The sequence below is a fragment of the Cydia pomonella genome, chromosome 10 (assembly GCF_033807575.1).
Source record: "Cydia pomonella isolate Wapato2018A chromosome 10, ilCydPomo1, whole genome shotgun sequence".
NCBI classification, from domain to species: Eukaryota; Metazoa; Arthropoda; class Insecta; order Lepidoptera; family Tortricidae; genus Cydia; species Cydia pomonella.
Window position 1 is genome coordinate 6,284,135 of NC_084712.1, and position 20,400 is coordinate 6,304,534.

The following is a 20,400-nucleotide window of genomic DNA, read 5'->3' on the forward strand; positions in this document are numbered from 1 at the left end:
TTATTTTCAGCTACTGTGAAGTACTGTGCAATTGACCAGGCAAAGCTATTTACACTACAACAGTAAAAAAAAAAATCATGTAGTTATAACATCATATTAAAATCAAAATGAAATGAAATGAAATTGAAGACTAAACTAAATCAGATAACAATACAGTATTTTATCCTGCTGGTAGTGACAACACTGACCACTCTTTTTTTTTATAATCTATTCAAGCGTTGGTTTGGTAGAGTGTTGACCAAAGAGCATATAATCACTACGGTGTTGACGATTGACCAAGTTGACGTACTACAATAAGTACGCTAGCGGAACAGTAATTCTCTCTTTTGTTTTATTGCTTAAAGTGTTAAGTGTGGAACTGTTAATAATATATCCATCAGATTTACCTTGTTGCTCTCAAATGTTTTCATATTTGTTTAGAAGATAGCTTTTTCTAAGTTTCTGTATAAGTTAGAAGCCAAAAGCAGGCGCAATGGCGGTGCTGGCTGCAGCTCAGTTGCTGGACGAGTTGATGGGCAGACATCGGAACACCAATCCAAATGAGAAAATAAAGAAACCTAATTGGGAAGATCAGGAGGTAAGTCTTTTTAAATGTTACGGTTTAAAAATACATTTGTACACTGTTTTTTGTCACTGTGGAAGATTTTGAGGTTATACATTTATTGAATTATGTACGCTGTTTCTAAGGATACTGACCCGTTTGCAGTGATGCATGACTGAATTGCCGATTTTGAAATTAACTTAATTTAGTACAATAACCGAGATTTCAACATAGAGAATAAAAGAAATGAACATTTTGTCCTATTTGTGGGCGTATTAAATAGAATAAATAATTACTGTCTCTGCATACTTTCTAATACTTCAGGCTACTTTGTCATAAATTTCACTTCTTGTTTCAGTACTGCAAATATTATATGGTGAAGTTCTGTCCCCATGATCTGTTTGTGAATACGAGAGCCGACCTGGGCGTGTGCCCCAAGGTCCATGACGATGAGGTCAAGGACCTTTTTGAGAAGGCAGACGCTTCATATAAGAAGTCGCAGTATGTGGAGGAGTTTCTACGATTTTGCCGGCACATGATAAATGATGTTGAAAGTATGTAATTTGGAATTTTTATTAAATAATTCATTAGGTCCACACTGAGCGAGCACACGTGCGAGTTAATTTCGTCGCGCATAAAACGGCCAATGTAGATGTGCCTCGGCCGAGGCGGCGTGCACGGTTTCCTCGCCAGAGTACACCGCCTCGGCCGAGGCACGTCTACATTGGCCGGTTTGTGCACGAGGAAATTGCCTCGCGCGTGTGCTCGCTCTGTGTGGACCCGCCTATTTATTATAAGTTGTTGATTGTAAGGTTGACAGGATATCAAGAAAATCTAAGTATAGTTGGATGCACAATGTTAATGAATCAAGTGATATAGCAACATGTTTAAATATGTATATAATAAATAAAACATTAAATTCTGGAAGAGATCCCTTAAGGGAATAAGTTTGCCTTTGTACACATTAATTGTGTTCTCTCTTTGTTATGTATTGGGACACCTGCATATTTGTTTGCAGAAATGCTAAGCTTATAATTTTTCAGACTGTACTTGTTTTGTCTAATAAAGTGTTTTCTACTACAACCATTACTTTAATGATTTTGTAAATTTTTCTTGTGTAGTATAATTAAAATTTTACTTTTGTCTATTTTAGGGAAAATTCAAAAAGGCAAGCAAAGATTGGAGTTGATGAACTCTAAACCAGAAGGCCCACCTATGACCCAGGCGCAAACTGAGAAGAATCAAGAGCAGGTACCTTCACTCATGTCCACACTGCCCACTTCAAGTAGGCATGCCGCCAGATCTGGCGAATTGGCCGCTAGACTCTGACCACGCTAACTTTGCACAAACTTTCAATTAATGTTTTGTATGTTTAGGAGCAGATCTGCTCCATATATCTTTAACCAAATTCTACTTAAACATGAAAATGTCATGGTTGCTAAATAAATGGCAAATTTTTGACAGACGCATATGAAAGGTTAAGAATAATATACATTATATTATATTAGTTTTATACTTGACATAGTACTTGGCAAACCTGGTCAAACTCTAACATGATATTTGCAGGCTGCTTGTGCTGCAAACACTATACATAATCTACCCAGGGACTGGAACCGCTTATAAGGGTTTTAGTACCTGGGCGACCGAGCTTTGCTCGGTTATAACTATTTATTGTAATATGGTGGTGTATAGGTGATAATCTTAACTACATTTTTTTACTAAATTAAACTTGTCTAAAACAATAAAAATAAAAAATAAAATATATACACTTGAACATATATAAAAAAAAACAAAAGTCAGTCACCGGGCGAGATTCGAACCCGTAACACTCGTTTCTAGCAGTCCGCGTCTTAACCCGCTGGGCCAGACGGACAGTGGCCGGCAACACGAAATTAGCGACCATATTCTGCGTCGAAAGAAAAACGCATGAAAACTCGAAAACACGCGTTTTCCCAAACATAAGACTAATCTAGATCGATTGTATACCCCTAAAAACCCCCATATACCAAATTACATCGAAATCGTTAGAGCCGTTTTCGAGATCACAGAAATATATTTATATATATATATATATATATATATATATATATATATATAAGAATTGCTCGTTTAAAGGTATAAGATAATGCTGCTTTTGAGAAACCATGTAGTTCTTGTTAAGCATTTCAATGGCTTATTGGTTGAAATTGATTCAAGTTAAATCAATACCCAGTCAGAACTCTGTTTAGGGTTTTAGCGGTAAGCGGTTATGAATTCAACGCGAAATATATTGATCTTTATTATCATAACTCCTCGATTCATTCTTGAAAAACCAGAACTTTTTCTGTGAGTTAATTAAGTTAAGCTGAAACCCTATCCTATAGGGTTAATAAGTTATTCAGCATCGAACTGGACGTGTGCGCCGCGGACCCCACGCCGCCGCCGTGAGTTTCAAATACTCGTGCCGTGAGCGAAATCACGAAACAGTAATACAAAAATCCTCGCACCCTCTTACTCTACCTAAACGCGTCATCGTAGTCTGCGATCAAGGACGCGGCCGGTTTCTTGAAAAAGAAAAAACAACGCGGGCATTTTTTTTAACAAAAATGATCATAAAGTTTGTCAATAGGCGGGTCCACCCACACAGAGCGAGCATACGCGCGAGGCAATTTCCTCACGCACAAACCGGCCAGTGTAGATGTGCCTTGGCTGAGGCAGCGTACGCGTTTTCCTCGCCTGAGCGCGCCGCCTCGGCCGAGGCACGTCTACATTGGCAGGTTTGTGCGCAAGGAAATTGCCTCGCGCGTATGTTCGTTCTGTGTGGACCCGCCTAATGATTTACCCCAAGCCCCTGCATCTGCAGGACCTAGTATGTCGAAACAATCCGACAGGGCTGCCAGATCGTATAATTCGATACGAATGTCGTATAATTGGACTGTTTATCGTATCTATTCTGTGTAGGTAGTCATTCGGTATGATTGGATACGAAAAACCACGTATGGCGGTTTGAGTGGTTTTTCTGTTTAGAATCTGACGATTTGATGGGTTTTGGTGTTCCATATGATGGGTGTTTGTGAATATTATAATATTGAGAGGTATTTTACTTTTTGGGCTGTGTTTTGGCGCTACTTATTAAGAGATTTTAGTTATCACTTAGTAAAAACAAGTCGGTTTTTGAAGTAAGTAATAATAAAAATGCATATAATCGTTTTCGTATAATGCAATCGGATTGCGTATAATTTTTGACATTGGACTGTATAATCAAGATTTATGTACTGGCAGCCCTGCAATCCGACGACATCGCCAGGCCAAGTTTGCTAGCGAAACTTTCACAGAAGTACAGCAACTTGGATTGCAACGAGGAGACGTCGAGACTGATGCAGCATTTCAGGAATGTTGAAAAAAATACCTACTAGCATTTTAATGTGAAGCCCGATATGACCCGCATATTTTCACGGCGGCGCACACCTCTTCATTGACCGCAAACAATATTGGGCTAAAGTGTAATACAGATACGACTTATTTTTGATTGGAGTTCTTCGAATAATATTGTGCTGCATAGGTTTGCTCAACTCGAACACACGCGCTGGCCAGCAGAGCAATAAGATAAGAGGTTAAATAAATCAATAGAAACCAGAAATCGCTTTATAACCCTATCAAAACCCTAACCCAATAACATTTGGTTTGTTAAGCTTAACCCAGTTAAAAGGCTTACCCCGTAAACAAGTTAAGTCAAACAAACCCTAACCCAAATAAATGGTTAATTATCCCCACGGCATCATTAGGGCTTAAGCCCCAAAAGCGCTTAAGGTAAAGAAGGGTTTTGCCGGTCCATGAATCCACCTAACACTTTGCGAGCGTCTTACAAACATGTGCATTTCATAGTCGCCAGAACATATTAAGCCTTATGGTATCTGCCCTAACCATTTGGACTTTCATTTTAAAATTTAAAGGTCTTTGACAGTTTCCATGAGCAGCATTTGTTAGTGAATTTAGATTAGTTAGATTCTGCGACACCAGTGTATTTCTTTCATTTGAGTCATTCCATGAAAACCAATATCGAAACCAGGAATATTCTAAGATGAGGAGACAACAAAGTCTGCCATTTTAATACTTTCACAATTATAATGCAAAAATCTCTTGACAGGTCCAACTTCTCTCTGAGAAGATACAAGCATTGGTTCAGGAAGCTGAGGAGGCGGGTACAAGAGGTGATGTAGAACAGGCCCAGGGCCTCATGAAGCTATGTGACCGGCTCAAAGAAGAGAAGGAGACTTTACTGAAACAACAGGAGAACAGGTAAAAAAATAACCAAATGAATGCTATTAAACAGTGGCAGATTTGCAGTCTTGGCCACCCTAGGCCCCAGGCCTTGTAGTAAATACTAGCTGCTCCTTTACTTCCACAAAATAGCTGATTCACCCCTTTGGGGGTAATTGCTCCCGGGTTTGAAACCAAACAATACAACATACACTTGGTTGAAATAGCACTTATGTTACGATTGAAGGCTAAAATCTGGCATACGCTGATGACATTGATGTAGACGTAATTAACTGACTTATTATTCTTGCAGCCATTGGTCTATGACCGCAGAGCTGGCTGCCGCCCAAGAGAAGCAGATGGAGGTGTGCCCGGTGTGCGGCGCCTTCCTCATCGTTGGTGACGCTCAGCAGCGCATCGATGACCATCTCTCCGGGAAGCAGCATGTCGGGTAAGTGGAGCCTTTTGACCACCAAACACTTCAAATGACGCGCACGACTACAGCCCATCAACCCTCGTGCATTGGGACAAGGATATAAGGATATGGGATGGGTGTAGCATTCATTCAAAGGGTTAACCAAGTACACAAAACTAAGAGGTGGGGGTGTTTTGCCCTACTAAGCCAAATAGCACTCAATCAAAAGGAAAATCATTGCTGACTTATACTTTAGCTTCTATAGTGGATAATTCCATTTTCAAAATAATTTGTTATTGAGATAGCGCTAATTAGTTTAGCTAATTAGCTAAGGGCAGTATTATGATATGATCTTACGACGATCTTGATATGATCTTACGACGACCGGTCTGGCTTAGTGGGTTTTGACCCTGCCTATGAAGCCGATGGCCCTGGGTTAGTTCCCGCTAAAGGCATTTATTTGTGTAATGAGCACAGATATTTGTTCCTTGTTTTCTATGTATTTAAGTATTTATACATATTATTATTACGATATATTTACACAGCATTACAGTTCGCACCAAAGCGCTGGCAAATGTATACATGCAAAATAGTACATAATTATTGAATTACAATTAAGTCATGCAAATACATATTATAAATTAAAAATATGTCAAGTGGTTTAAAATATGCAATTATACAATTTCATGTCAAACAATACAATAAACAATAGAAAACAAATCATTCATCCATCATCTCACAGTATTTCAAACATTCACGACATACATTTACCCATCTGCTAGCAAACACATCGCAGTCAGGGGCTGATGACAAGAACGCGTTAATTGTCCTGAGGGCTCGAAGAATTGGAGAGTTTCTGCACGAAACTGTACGCGCAAGAGGAACGGCTAAAAGACTAGAGCACCGTGGCCTGAGCTGGTTCTTTGGCACGAACGGTACCGAAAGTCTTACAAGTCTTGACACCAAGTCGGGACAGTCACTTTTTCCCCTCAATATGCTACACATATGTGTCAAAAACTTGTAATTACGCCTTACTTCCAGAGAGTTGAAGCCAAGTGATCCAAGCAAGAACTTAGTAGGGTATAGATAGGGATAGTACCCATGCAGTTTTTTATAGAGGCACCTTAAAAATGCTTTTTGTACTCTCTCCAGAAGCAGTGCATAAGTACTCTCATGAGGGTTCCAAACGACTGCCGCAGACTCGAGTTTGCTACGAACCAGTGATGTATACAGCAGCCTAATTACGCTTGGATTTCGGAAGTCACGTGAACTCCTGATAACAAATCCGAGCCTTTTAAAGCACTCAGCAGCTAACTTTTTTATATGGTCATGAAAAGTCAGGTGATCATCAAAGATAACTCCTAAGTCCTTGACTGTTACGACTCGAGAGATACTCTTGGACCCAAGTTTGTAGTCAGCATGTGTCGGATTTTTTGCTCGACTAAATGTCATGACAGAACACTTGGATACATTGAAGTGCAGCTTATTAGTTGTACTCCACTGACGAACAGAATCGATGTCGTCCTGTAACTTCTTACAGTCGGTCATATTTTTTATTTCAAGTATTAGTTTCAGGTCGTCCGCGTAGAGTAGACACTTGGCATGCTCGACTGTTTCCTCAAGATCGTTGATCATAATGCCAAATAACAGTGGACCTAAGATCGACCCCTGGCTAACACCCGAACGCGTTGGATATTCCTTAGACACGAAACTTCCGTGTTTGACAAATTGCTTCCTATCACATAAGTAACTTGCAAAGAACTTAAGGAGTGTAGGCGAGAAACCAATACGGCATAATTTGTGTAGCAGAACGTCGTTGTCAACGCGATCGAACGCCTTTTTAAAGTCTAGATAGAGGACATCAACCTGCTGACCCTCATCCAAATGTCTCGATATTATGTCAACTAACGTGAGGAGGTTGGATTCAATTGACCTATTTGCTCTGAAGCCATGTTGAGAATTGCATAAAAAGGGTGAGAGTTGCGAGCCTATCAACATATACCTATCGTTGTCTCAATACTCACAACACAAGCCTTCTTGAGCTTACTATGGGGCTTAGTCAATTTGTGTAAGAATGTTCGATATTTATTTATGTTTTTGGCAGGGTTTGTTTGTGTTGTGTGTTCCACCGTAGTGTCAATGCTATTGTGCCGATTTTGATGAATGAGGTGTCATATGATTAAATTATAGGTATATCATTATTAATATGGTGATTGGTGATATAGGCTAATAAGTAGGGATTGGAAACCAGTACCAGGGGCACTCCCTATAAGCTATATTTCCAACCAACTTCGAAAAAAAAAAATCGCAGTTCCTGCATATAATCTTAACTTTTTATCAAACAGGTACGTCTGCAAGTGATACAAAAAAATTCTCAATTAAAGAAAAAACTGAACAAGACTCGAAGTTGAGATCTTTTGGAACACCCGTCACTGAAATATTTCAATGACAAATTTTGTAGTTATTTAAATAGTTCTCTATCTTTAAGCCAACACTTGTGTTTGCAGCTACTTCAAACTCCGTCAAGCCTACGAAGAAATGATGGAGTCACGTGAAAAGGAACTGCAAGAGAAAGAGAAAAAGCGTCGCGAAGAGCGAGACAGAGAGCGCAGCTCGCGCGGCGGCGGGCTCGGCTCCGACCGGCGAGACAGGGAACGGATGGAAAGAGACAGAGAACGCGATCGCGGAGACAGGGACAAGGAGCGGGACAAGAAGGACGACAAGAGCGACAGGGACAAGGAGAGGGATAAGGACAGGGAACGTCATCGGTAAGTTGACATTGTTAAACGCACAAGAGTTCTGTATGTCGCAGCACGAGTGTAACACTTGTTGTGCTATGCTGCTTATTCAGACGATTGATGTGACATTATTATGGTTGAATGTGGTTTGAGTAGTATATAAAATACAACGTTTTTTTTATACTACGTCGGTGGCAAATAAGCATACGGCCCGCCTGATGGTAAGCAGTCTCCGTATTCAGATGATTGATGTGACATTATTATGGTTGAATGTGGTTTGAGTAGTATATAAAATACAACGTTTTTTTATATTACGTCGGTGGCAAACAAGCATACGGCTCGCGTGATGGTAAGCAGTCTCCGCAGCCTATGTACGCCTGCAACTCCAGAGGAGTTACATGCCAACGTTAAAAAAACACATCATCATTATCATCAAAAAATCATCATCTCCTTGCTTCTTTCTTGCGTTGTCCCGGCATTTTGCCACGGCTCTTGGTAGCCTAGGGTCCGCATCTTTTCAAAAATTTACAATCTTGTAATTAACATGCATTAAATAAGAAAAAAAAATACAATTTAGATTACTATAGAAATCATGCAATTACTGCATTATTAAAAACAATATTGTATGGCTTGCTATAGCTGAATCCAGTAGCCAGAGCTGCATTGCAGCTACTATATATAAACGCAATATTTCACCGATAAAATCCCAAATTCCTTGTTTTCTATACCTACATCAAAACGGCTTCTAATCTAAGCAGTAGTAAAGTCACGTATTGCGATTTTGCTAGGAGCGTTTCGTCAGTAGAATGCGATTTTCAGACTTTGACTATCATTTGTGACTTGTATTGCTTTAATGCATATAATAATAGACATTTTCTTCAATATGCTCGGAAATGTTCACCTTTCTGTAGCAAAAATAGTACGGGAAGTTCTTCGTTATGGTCACACTCAAATTCAAAAAATTTAGCGGACGGGAAGTTATTATTGTATTATTTTTTAATTTTTAAAAACATGAATCCACTAATAAGGAAAACGCAAACAGCCAATTCATATAGGCGCAGGCTGCGACTACACGACCCGGTCAGCATCATTTCAAGCTGTAGGATAGAGCCGTGTAAGACCATTGTGTATGATCGTGCGAATACTTGCTAGACTATATAACTTTTATATTTTTTTTAATGATCTCATGCGTCCAAAAACAGCTTATATTGCACAATTATTTGAATGAGCGAATATTGAATGGGTACTGAATGGCAGAATAGTTGTGCCTTTAACTTTTAAAAAATAATTAAAGAAGGAAATTAATTTTGACGTTTTTGATTCGATTTGAGTGCTGGTTGATGCTTACATTATGATTATTTTACCTGATTTCCTCGCATCATCACTATATATGCCTCGGCAGGAACAGCAATTCGTGGATTCATCTTCTTTGTCGTCCGACAAAATCGAATCTCGTCCACGTATTGCCCTTTCACGGCCTCTGCAATAATGTACTATTGATCGTCAAAATAAACCTGATCGACTGATACCATTAACACAAACTTGTTAAGCACCCTATCCTCTTGTGGCAGGTCGAGCCGCGAAGAGAAGAGCGGCCGCCACGACGAGCGCGAGCGCGACCGCGACCGGGACCGCGACCGCAGATCGCGCAGGGAGAGAAGTTAGTACCACATATAAATATAATATAAATATTATAGGACATTATTACACAAATTGACTAAGTCCCACAGTAAGCTCAATAAGGCTTGTGTTGAGGGTTCTTAGACAACGATATATATAATATATAAATATTTATAAATACTTAAATACATAGAAAACACCCATGACTCAGGAACAAATATCCATGCTCATCACACGAATACATGCCCTTACCAGGATTTGAACCCGGGACCATCAGCTTCGTAGGCAGGGTCACTACCCACTAGGCCAGACCGGTCGTATATACAGTTACTTTCTCGAGAACGTTACGTGTCCCATAGGGCACGGTGGACGTTCTCGAGAACAACACGGCTCGATTGGTCTACTTTAGCTATTTCCACAGCCTAATGTCATATGGCGTCCTTTTATGGGGGCATGCTGCCAGTGCCGGATTAAGAAATTTTGATGCCCTAAGCATTTCTAGATCTTGGTGCCCCCTCTGCCGAGGCTCATCGAGATTACATTGACAACATTAATTTTTTCTGGTAAACTAAGTGACGTTCATGGTCACATTACTGCTGCAATTTGTATTTTCAATCCATTACTTATTTTATCAAGGAAATTGACAGTGCTGCAGCAGTAACGTTGCAACAGCAATGCTGGTGCAGTCGCCATCCTAATGTCACCTTTATCAAAGCATGCGTGAACTAAATGACTGAAATTACCTATATCTATGATTGTGTACTTGCCTTTCCGGCTAACTATGTGGTTAAAACCTGCTTTGGTTCACTTCACAAATAAACCCTAGAAGTAGTAACCCGAAAGTTACATAAGGACTGAGGCCCAGAGGCAATTGTAAATTCGTACGTGCGACAGGGAGACAACACGTCGAACGTGATTCGCGGTTGACCCTCAGTTGTTTCTACCGTGGCGGGCAATCGTGTGAGGCCGAAGGCCGAACTGCAGGATAGCAGTGCTTGGAATTAAACCAATGGTGGTAATAGTCAAAAAACGAATCCAACGGCCATGCTCTTTATAAGGTTGAAGATCCGGAGTGCCCACTTGGCGCTTCCGAGCAAGACCTAAAGGCGGAGTTGCGAGAGAGCTAGGTTTTGTAACTGACTGAAAAAAATACCCAGTGTAAGCGAGGACTAAGGCCGAGCTCCACACAGGGTTGAAAAGAGAGCTTTTCTGAGAAGCGCATTCATGTGAGGCCAAAGGTCGAGCTTCAGCAGGGCCGAGCTCTGGCAAGAATCTATGGCCAAGTGTCTTAAAAAACTAAGTCGAAAGCTGAGCTCTTCGTAAGGCTGAAAGCGCGGTCGGATCGGCACGTATGAGGCCAAAGGCCACGCTGCAAGAAAGCAGAACTTGGAATTGACAAATTGTGTGAATGAGGCCGAATTCTGAGGTCCTCATAAGTTTAGACGCCCGGAGGGTCTGATGGCGGCGCGCTATAAAAAAAAAACCAATGGCGAATTGTAAACAAGGCATAATGCCCAGCCGCGAGAAACGAAAGCCTGGATTTGGACAATTGGCCAAGTTTATGTGAAGCTTAAGGCCAACTTTTGCATAAAGTAAAAAGCCGAGTATGAATAAGACCTAACGAAATCGAACCAATGTGATCATGGCTCTCCTGCTGCTCGGTATTTGGTCTCGCTCAAAAGGGCACTTGATTAGAGTTAGTTGCAGCTGATTAAATAGGCGTTTCGAACCGAAGATTTCCTTTGGCAGGATTGGCCCCTAGGAGTTAAGACCCAAGGGTTGATTTAGTTAAGAAGTGAAGCCACCAAGTTTTGTAGTGTACATTCAAATGTAAAAATATGGGTGTACACATCTTACTCAAAAATATGTCCTATAGCATCTTATTCCAGTGTAATAAGAGCGTAGTACCATATTTATGAGACGATTCTTTCGATACATATTTTTGCACTTGACTGTACATTTTTAGAGGAGGATCTTTGATATCTACATCAGTTAAGCTAGTAGGCTATGTACTGGTATCGTTTTCGTATAAATCGGGGATGCCAAAAACATTTACGAGTGTGGTATCATCACATTGACACCATTCCGAAGTGGAAACGTAAAATTTTCATTTTTTTTTAAATATTCTTCTTCACGCTTCAACCGCTGAACCAATTTAGTTGAAATTTGGTATAGAGATAATTAGTTTAGTCCCCAGAAAGGACATAGGAGAGTTTTAATCTAAAAAATCATCGCTAAGGATGTGTGAAGGAGGGTGGAAGTTTATGTGGGGAATCAATAACCGCTGCATCTATTTGAATGAAATTTGGTATGATCTACATTTTAGATTTTGTCGAAAATGATACGAAACGTGACTTAGAACCTAAACTTAAACAGTTATTGACCTCCGACTGACCGACTTCGCCGAAGCTGAAATAAACCTAAATCAAAAATCTGGGTGGAATCACTTTTAATTACATCTTAGGAAAACAAAGATTAATTCTGCTAAAGGAAACCTTTGGTTCAAATAAAACCGTATGCTTTTGGTTTTCGACCTTCGTGGGGCCCCGAACCTGCACTTTAGCCTTTGATTCCGTCATCAGTTTTTTTATCATAAAACATTGACAATTAGTTCGCACGATCGCGGCTCTGCAGCTTGGCCGTGTGCAATACGTCGCAAACCAATCTGGCGTGCAAGAGCTCGGGCAGTATGAGTGACAAATTCCGACCCTCGAAAATTTGTTAAGACTTCGGTGCGAAGCCGAAGGCCGAGTTGTAAGAGAGCGAAATTCGAACACAACATAATTATAAATTAAGACAAAAATGTAGATCTACTATCAAATTCGACACTCTGCGAAGGCAGAAGAACAAGCTCCACGAGGGGTTGAAGACAAATAGCTTTCTAAAACTGAGCTCTAGGTACGTTGGGTGTAAGGCCCTTTGGCCCAAATGCTGACAGATTTGCTGATTGCTGGAAATCAAAAATCAACCACGAACCAATGGGTAAAGTATGAGAAAAAAATCAGCATATTGCAAGCCTGATGGGTTGGGAATCCTCGTAGGGGCAAAGGCCTGCGTTGGAGACGCGCTTACGTGCCCTGTACACGACGCACGCAGGTTCATGTACAAACTACCCGTTTTTTTTGCCAACGATTTTGGTGCCCCCCTAGACGTGGTGCCCTAAGCAAGTGCTTATTTTGCTTAATGGTTAATCCGGCACTGCATGCTGCAGATGCTAATTGTGTCTTTATATTGCAAAAGCGAGCGGTTAGAGCTATTTATAATTTGGGAAATACATTTTGATATTTGCGTCGCAATACATTTACGAAAAATTATTATATGTGCAGAAAAATAAACATCAGTTTAAGAAATATTGCGACATACACAACAGAAATACTAGAAACAAAAAAAAACAAGTAGATTGAACCGCACATGCCTTACCGATTGTGCGACAACGGTTCTTCGTTTGGTTTTTAGCATAACTAAGTAATAATGATCGGGTTCCAGGGTCGTCCCACGAGCGCCCGCGCCGCCGCTCCCGCGAGCGCCACTAGCAGCGGACTGAGGTATCACAAATAGCGCCTCGCGCCGGTACGTACCCCCCCGCTCACCGCCCACGCCCACGCCCACCCCACACTCCACACGAACCACCCCGCCCTATGTGATCATGATGAGTAATAAACGAACATGTTGTTTTACAGCTTATTGTAATACCAAAATATATGGCAAGAGTCATTTGTACTCTCGATTCGATAATTCGTCACACCGACGGACTTGGCAGGTATTTGATTGGTTATAATAGTTGCCGCGAGCTGGGAAAACGCGTATTACTCGAGCGCTATTCATTCGTTCAAATAGAATCCTTAGCGCTCGGGCAATAAGGTCGTTTATGATAGCAGCACGGCTTCGTCGTCGTCTGAGGTATTTCCAACATTTTTCGCCGCTACCTAAACAGAGTTGCCGCGGATCGCGGGTCGCGTATGCCATGCCAGGTATTTGTTAGGGCTCCCGGACCCTTTTGAGACGAAGACAAACTGACTACATAACTGATAAATTACCTACATGTTGTCTTTTCAGATTTAATATTTATTCCTACAGTTATTTTTTTCAAAATTAGTCGGCTAGGACATGATCATAGGTTGGTGTATTCGGTGTGTGACTGATTTGCGAAATAGTGGAAAATATTGTAGTGTCTTAAAATAGGGCGGTATGATAGCGCCACCTAGTTCAGTTCTGTGTTATTATGCAGGCAGAAATATTTTTTTCATTACACTTGCTCGAAAAATACCTTTACAGTACATATGGGGCTACTTTATAGCACTAGTGCGAGAAGTAGCATATTACGTTACTGTGTCGAACATTTAAAGGGCCATATGTACTGTAAAACGTTGGACGATACATGTGCGAATAGGTAATTCGCAACTCGTGTCGATTTAAAACACTCCCTTCGGTCGTTTCGAATTTCCTATTTTTCGCACTTGTATCGTAATGTACTATATTTCATATACTGAAGGACAAAGGTCTAGGGAGTTATAGTTTTTTTTTAATTATGTCACTTATTCATACAAACCAATAAATGGGTTTAACTTTTTGAATACTAACGTTAACAATTTTTTTTTTTAGTTATGTATGAAATTATTTAATTTGATTAATTTACCAGCGGTTAAAAATATTATTACATAATTTTCAATCGTGGCTGAATGCCGAATAAGTTTGTGCCTTTGATGCCTGTTGTTGGCGTTGTTGTCCTAAAGCACCCCAGAGGTGCAAAGGGCCTTCACAAGCTCGCGCCACGCCTTCCTATCTTCAGCTCGCCTTCTGGCCTCACTCCAGCTCAACCCGACCGCTCGTAGCTCTCTTAGGACAAACCTTATTTAAGAATTATTTTGCTTAAAATTTAGTTCTTTCTTCGCAAGTGTGATGAAAAACATTGTGTGAAACTCCGGGAGCAAGAATATTGCAAACTCGAGTCTTTAGTTCCCAGCCTGCGGCTGTTGAGATTACCACCTTCGTATCCGTAATTTCACTTACCCCCCTCGTTGCACAATGTACCTACAGTTATACCTACCTAATGAATTTTTATGCTCCGCAAAGTGGTCCACATATGGAGGGTTTTGGAGAGTGCCATCTCGCGAAGTAAATCGAAATTAATAACTTGACATGGTATTTTACGGCTATAAGAAGTGGGCTCCTGTGCTGTCCCCCTACGAATTGTACGCACGTTCTTGACCGTTAGGTTAGTCCACCTTAGAGCACTTCAACATTTGAATAACTACCCCTACATTCCTTTTACGAAAGTTCCCCATAAAGACAAATTAACTGAAGAGTAACGTCCAATCTCAAATCATTCACACCCCGAAAACGCCAGCAGTTGGCCATGCTTCGTGTTTTCGATGTGAACCGTTGCAGCGTTGTATCGCTAATATCTTACCAACACAAACCACGCCACCGCGGCCCGTGGAAATGCCTAGCCAATGCGAGGACGTTATACTACAACATCTACTATGTACTTCCAGGTACCCAAATCTTGTAATGTGTGGTAGCAGGGTATCACGTTTTACTAATTAATTAAATCTGGTTTGTAATGAACCTGCTGCCATAACATAAAATTTAACCCTTGCACCCCATTGGATGATATCTATCAATGATTGAATGTTTATTGCTAATTTAAAAAAAAAATCTTTTACAAGTTTTGTCAGAAACCAATGGATTTAAGCACAGAGTAGTGCAACAAAACAGAGTATCGACTTGAAAAAGTTGGCAGACTCATTGATGTATAATATCATTCTTTGATAGAAGCATCCATGTTAACATGCCCAAGTGCTCTTTACTAGCTGGCTTGATGGACTTTTCAGCTGGCACCCCGTAGACGAAGACCGGAGCCCGGACCACAAATAGAGGTACTTTTGAATTAAGCCATCTAACCACGAAGACAGAAGGCCGCAAGCATAATCCAAAATAATCCAGAAGTCCACAATACTCCCGCGTTCCGAGGTGACATAGAATTACCCGTAGTTTTAAGGTACTTTGATTGTTGGTTAGATTCCAAAAAATCTACTAAACTTTAGTCATTGAAATAGTTAATTTAATATGCCAATTTGGAACTCCGTATTAGAATGTTAGCATGCTTTAATATTGAAGATACAATTTGTATTTTATTTTATATATAGCAGGGGAGAGAAACTGCAGCAATCGGGCATCCTCTGTTCCATTCGGCTCAGCATTGCTCCGAGCAATTATTAGGTCCAGGTGCCTTCTAGACGGTCCGAGACCAAAGCGTATTATTATATTATGATACGAGCCATAAATTGTGTTTTCCAACGATTGATTGACCCTGTGCTAAGTAGAAACAAAAAATTGCGGCCCTAAAAAGGGACATTCATTACAATTGCAAATAAAAATAATAAGTTTGAATATAATTAATTTAAATATCGATTTTTATATTAACTAAAATGGGGCATAAGTAACTATCGGGCTGCTTGAGTTTCTCTTGTAGTTCCGGAGCGCTTTCTTCCCATTCAACAATGACTGCCTTCCTAGGGAGCCAGGAAGGAGAAGTTTTGTGGCCATTCGTATTTCAATCTCGCTCAACGGAATCCTCGTTCTGCGTATTAGTTTTCCAGCTTCACAGGCGATTGTTTCTATGATAACATTCACAATTATTATAGGATTGACGTCCCTTTGCGTGCACAACCACACATAAGATAATGACTTGAATTTTGTCAACCCTAAATAATCGAAAGTGATTGCCATACTTTAGAAAGGGACAGCATGATTCGTCCCTGAATCGATGTCAAACTTCGGTTTTGCTGGAAGTTTCTTTTCTAAACGATAGTACTATTACTTATTTTGTGGCCATAGTCAGTCTTGTCAAAGAAACATCTACACTGGTAATAATTTAGGTCTTATGGGTTAAAATACAATGTACGTTTCTCCAGAAACTTCGCGTCTCGCACATAGTGGAATTGTGTATATCTGGACTGATATTACCTTAAAATTCTTCAAGAAAAAGCGTACCTACTCCCATCTTATTAAGGCCGGCCAAGCAACTTGCAATCCCTCTGGTGTTAAATTTGTCCGCTCGTTTGCCTCCAATAATATTTTAAAAAAAAAACATATTTTTGGTAGATTTTTTGTAATCTAATTATCAATCCGATTATAATATTAGTTTAGGTGTTGTTCAAGACGGTTTACATCAAGTAGCGTCCTGCCTAGGACCTGTTATTTTTACGCTTAGAGAATAAATGTAAAGTGTAGACGTCTGTTTCCTAGGAAGCTCTGTAATGTTAAATATACCAGTTGCCACTGAGGAGTGATTCAGGTATTTATGCAATTATTATTTTTTCGTCATAATGATGTTTTAGTGACATAATTTTGTTGGACGACTTGAATGTGTGAACTATCATTTTAAAGGAATAAAATATACAACCATTTGTTTGTTTCATTTCTTACTTTCTAACAAAGAGAATTTGAAATAGAGGTGTATTGTCAAAGAAAACTTTGTAGCTACGTAAATTTACTGCCATCTTGCGACACATGATTAAAACTTTCAGAACGCCATTTGACTTTGATCCTTATTCTTTCACTGATATGTGTTAAATTTGTTAAATACCAAAAAGTGACGCCATCTAATAGATCAAAGGCCAAAGGTATGGTGGCCTATGCCTGGTAAGAATAAGGATCAAAGTCAAATGGCGTCTGCCGAAAGATGGCAGTAAATTTACTTTGGCTACAAAGTTTTCTTCGGCAATACACCTCTGTTATAAAAATACTGGTAACATGTAGTCGCTGTTTGCTCATCTTTCTAACAAATATTATAAAAAATTATAAAATGTGACTGGTAACGGAAGTGTGGACCTCTGCCAAGCGACTGAAAATGGCATCAAAACGACGTCAAAATCTATCTTTAGGTATTTAAATAAAAGTAAACAAAATCTACCCTCAAATAGGAGCCAATTGAGGGTAGATGAAAACATTACATGATAAAAAAAATGTACGTTAAAGTCAGATCGTTCAGTGATAGATCCAGGCGATTTTGTATTTGGTTGGTTAACCAAAAAATGTTATAACTATCCGAAAATATGCAAATTCTTTGTTTGCTTTTATTGAAACACCTAAAGATACCGAGTATATAAGTAGGTAACAAACTAATTCGACAAAATACTGTACTTCCGACCCATAGTTATATGAGATTTAATTCCAACCCAACCCAGAATCTTCTCATGACTGCCAAAGAGGTTCGAACACACGCCCTTCCGTGTGTTTTCTGTTAATAGTATTTAAAATCCCGTTATCCTATTTTATATTTTGACTTCTGTTTTACTTATACGTTTTTGCTGTATTACTCACTCCGGAGTACATATGCCTTTGTATTTTCTTTGTACATTCAAGAGAAAAAGTCAGGATAAAAATAAATGACTTAGGTGTCTGCCATCAAGTTAGTACCCTTGCTACATAGTCCATAGTTTTAATGACTGCAGTGAAATATTGTATGCAGAGCTGCACACTGAAGCAAAGTTTCAAAACTACTTTCCTTAGTCTCATCATATTTCTCAAGATGTGCTCAACTACGGGAACTTTTTATTTAATTAGATTCTGAATAGCTATTCATTGGAAAAGTTTCACCCAAGGCCCCATGGAATTGAATGCGACGAGTCTCATTAGTCATTAATTACAATAAAATAAAAAGTAAAAAATTGCGACGAGAATTTGCTTGAATGTTTTATTTAGATTGACGTGATCCGAACTGTAAACTGGTAAGACGAAAAGTGGAATATTAGCGTTGCGAGGGTTTCAAAACACGAGGGTTAAACAAATTTTGCCACCGAGCGAAACAAAAATGTTATTACCACACTTAACGCGAGGAAAATAATAACGAAAACAACAAACAAAATCAAATCCAAATGAACTTTATTAAATATTTATCATTTAAAATCATCATTCAATAGTCAATTCTACCAGACAAAATAAAAAAAAAACTCAAAATTTGCATCAAATTACTTTACCGCACATGTGGATAAAATGCAACTTTCTCATACATTTTTGAAGTTTCAAAAGAGCTGAGGGCCTACCGCGAACCACGTTTGACGTGTTGCAAGGGAAGCAACACGTCGAACGTGGTTCGTGGTAGGCCCTCTGGTGTGGTGAAAAATGATTTACTGTAGATTGTAAGATCTACCCTAAGGGGTTGGTCTGTGTATCTACCCATATCAAAACCGCACAGATTGACAACCGGCACCATGAGCAGGACCGCAATATAATTTATACGCATGCAATGATAGCAACAGATGGGTACGAAAATCTACTTATAAAATTTATATCTGGAAAGCGTCTGCTTTAGAAAAAGAAACGTAAAACAAAATTTGTATGAAAATTTTTACGTAGGCTATACCTGTTAAGCGACAATTACGTCCACCCTTCCCGAAATCGGGACGGATAATCGTGTTCTGTTTCACGGAATATCAGCACATCGTTAACAATATTTAAAATGTACAAAATACTTTGTCTCTAATTGCCAAAAAATGTTCAATGTTTGATATTTTTGCATATAAACCATTTTTTTACATTTCAAATATTGTAAACTATGTGCTGATATTCGGTGAAACGGAAAAATACTCTAAATCGGGTCTGATATTAGGCCTGATAAAGTGTGGATGTAATTGGTACTTTATTGCCAAAAAAATGTCAATGAAATGACATTGACAGTTTGACTTGACCACAACACCCACAACACAACAAATAATGATAACGATCGGTACCTCAAAAGTTATATTTTCTATTAAAAATCACTTTGTTATTTGCCCATCGCTATGTCCCATAAGCTAGAAATATCTCCAGCAGAACAGGAGGCTCGTGCGAAGCTACGGGAGAAGTTTCTTCAAGGGATCAGTGAGTTGCGTGGTAAGTTAAAATGTTACCGGCAAGTATTCCGCAATAAAAAATGAGTTGGTAATAATTTCTGTTAAATACGTTTACCTCGTCTATAGTCATTGGGTTTAGTATGAGCGTTGATACCCAGGGACATTACTTTGGTATCTATTCTACTAGAATCATAAATTCATTTAAGTACTCTGGTTTCTAAATGTGGTATGTTTACATTTAGTTAGTTAACTGAGAAACATTTGATTAGTTATCTAATATATTATTTAAAAAAAAACTTATATTTAAGCAGGTACTACTCGTGTAAAAATTTGAACAGAAACATCTATAAATACTGTAGTAATTAAACAGCTTGGAATCTGAGATATAATTTTCCAAAATATGTACCATAGTAGTTTCTTATTTTTTGACAAAACAAAATCAGAGTTTTTTTATATATGCTTGATATAGACCACATAAAAGTAAAGACAGCTATTTTAATTTTGTTTCTTAGGACAAAACTGCACAATCCTCACATATGAGCAAACAGAGCTCAATGCAACATTCTTGGGATGGCAGCCCGATGGCACTGAAATGCTGGTCCGGGACTTAAGGACACCAGCGAGTACCATTCCTACTGCACGTCTGAGAACTCCTGATGTGTTAGCAATACATTTTGATAAAGATATACAGCTACCTTAGTGTAAAATTCTCAAATGAATGTATAGGCTGATTATGAATACTTTTTAAGGTCCAAATTATTATTGTAAGTACTATAACTAAGAAAAAACATCAATAAAGTTTGTATTTAACACAAGATTTAAAGTGTTTAATGTATTCCATAAGTTCTATTGAGTTAATAGGATAGGAATACAAATTAGAGAGCCAACACAATTTACTTTTGCTCTATCTGACTACAAATTATGTTTTATTTTAAAATAAATAAAGAAATATTATAGGGACATTCTTACACAAATTTTATCACATGCCAGCAGAGTAGATACAGCGTG

At 39.1% G+C, this 20,400-nt stretch overlaps 2 protein-coding genes across 3 annotated transcripts; both read left to right on the forward strand.

The window, feature by feature from the left end:
* Positions 1-267: 267 nt before the first annotated feature.
* Positions 268-16,963, forward strand: LOC133521923 (luc7-like protein 3). Of its 2 annotated transcripts, none has more exons than XM_061857063.1 (9): positions 268-577; positions 900-1,095; positions 1,695-1,792; positions 4,668-4,819; positions 5,094-5,231; positions 7,703-7,963; positions 9,505-9,593; positions 13,040-13,123; positions 15,388-16,963. In XM_061857063.1, the coding sequence occupies exons 1-8, from the start codon at positions 473-475 to the stop codon at positions 13,084-13,086; spliced, it is 1,086 nt and encodes a 361-aa protein (XP_061713047.1). In that variant the 5' UTR covers positions 268-472; the 3' UTR covers positions 13,087-13,123; positions 15,388-16,963. The 2 variants fall into 2 exon arrangements, with proteins under 2 accessions (XP_061713047.1, XP_061713048.1); XM_061857064.1 differs by having other exon boundaries at positions 13,040-13,098.
* Positions 16,964-19,262: 2,299 nt separating this feature from the next.
* Positions 19,263-20,209, forward strand: LOC133521926 (uncharacterized). Its single transcript, XM_061857067.1, has 2 exons — positions 19,263-19,432; positions 19,905-20,209. Exons 1-2 carry the CDS (start codon positions 19,342-19,344, stop codon positions 20,090-20,092), a joined length of 279 nt encoding a protein of 92 aa, XP_061713051.1. The 5' UTR covers positions 19,263-19,341; the 3' UTR covers positions 20,093-20,209.
* Positions 20,210-20,400: the final 191 nt, after the last annotated feature.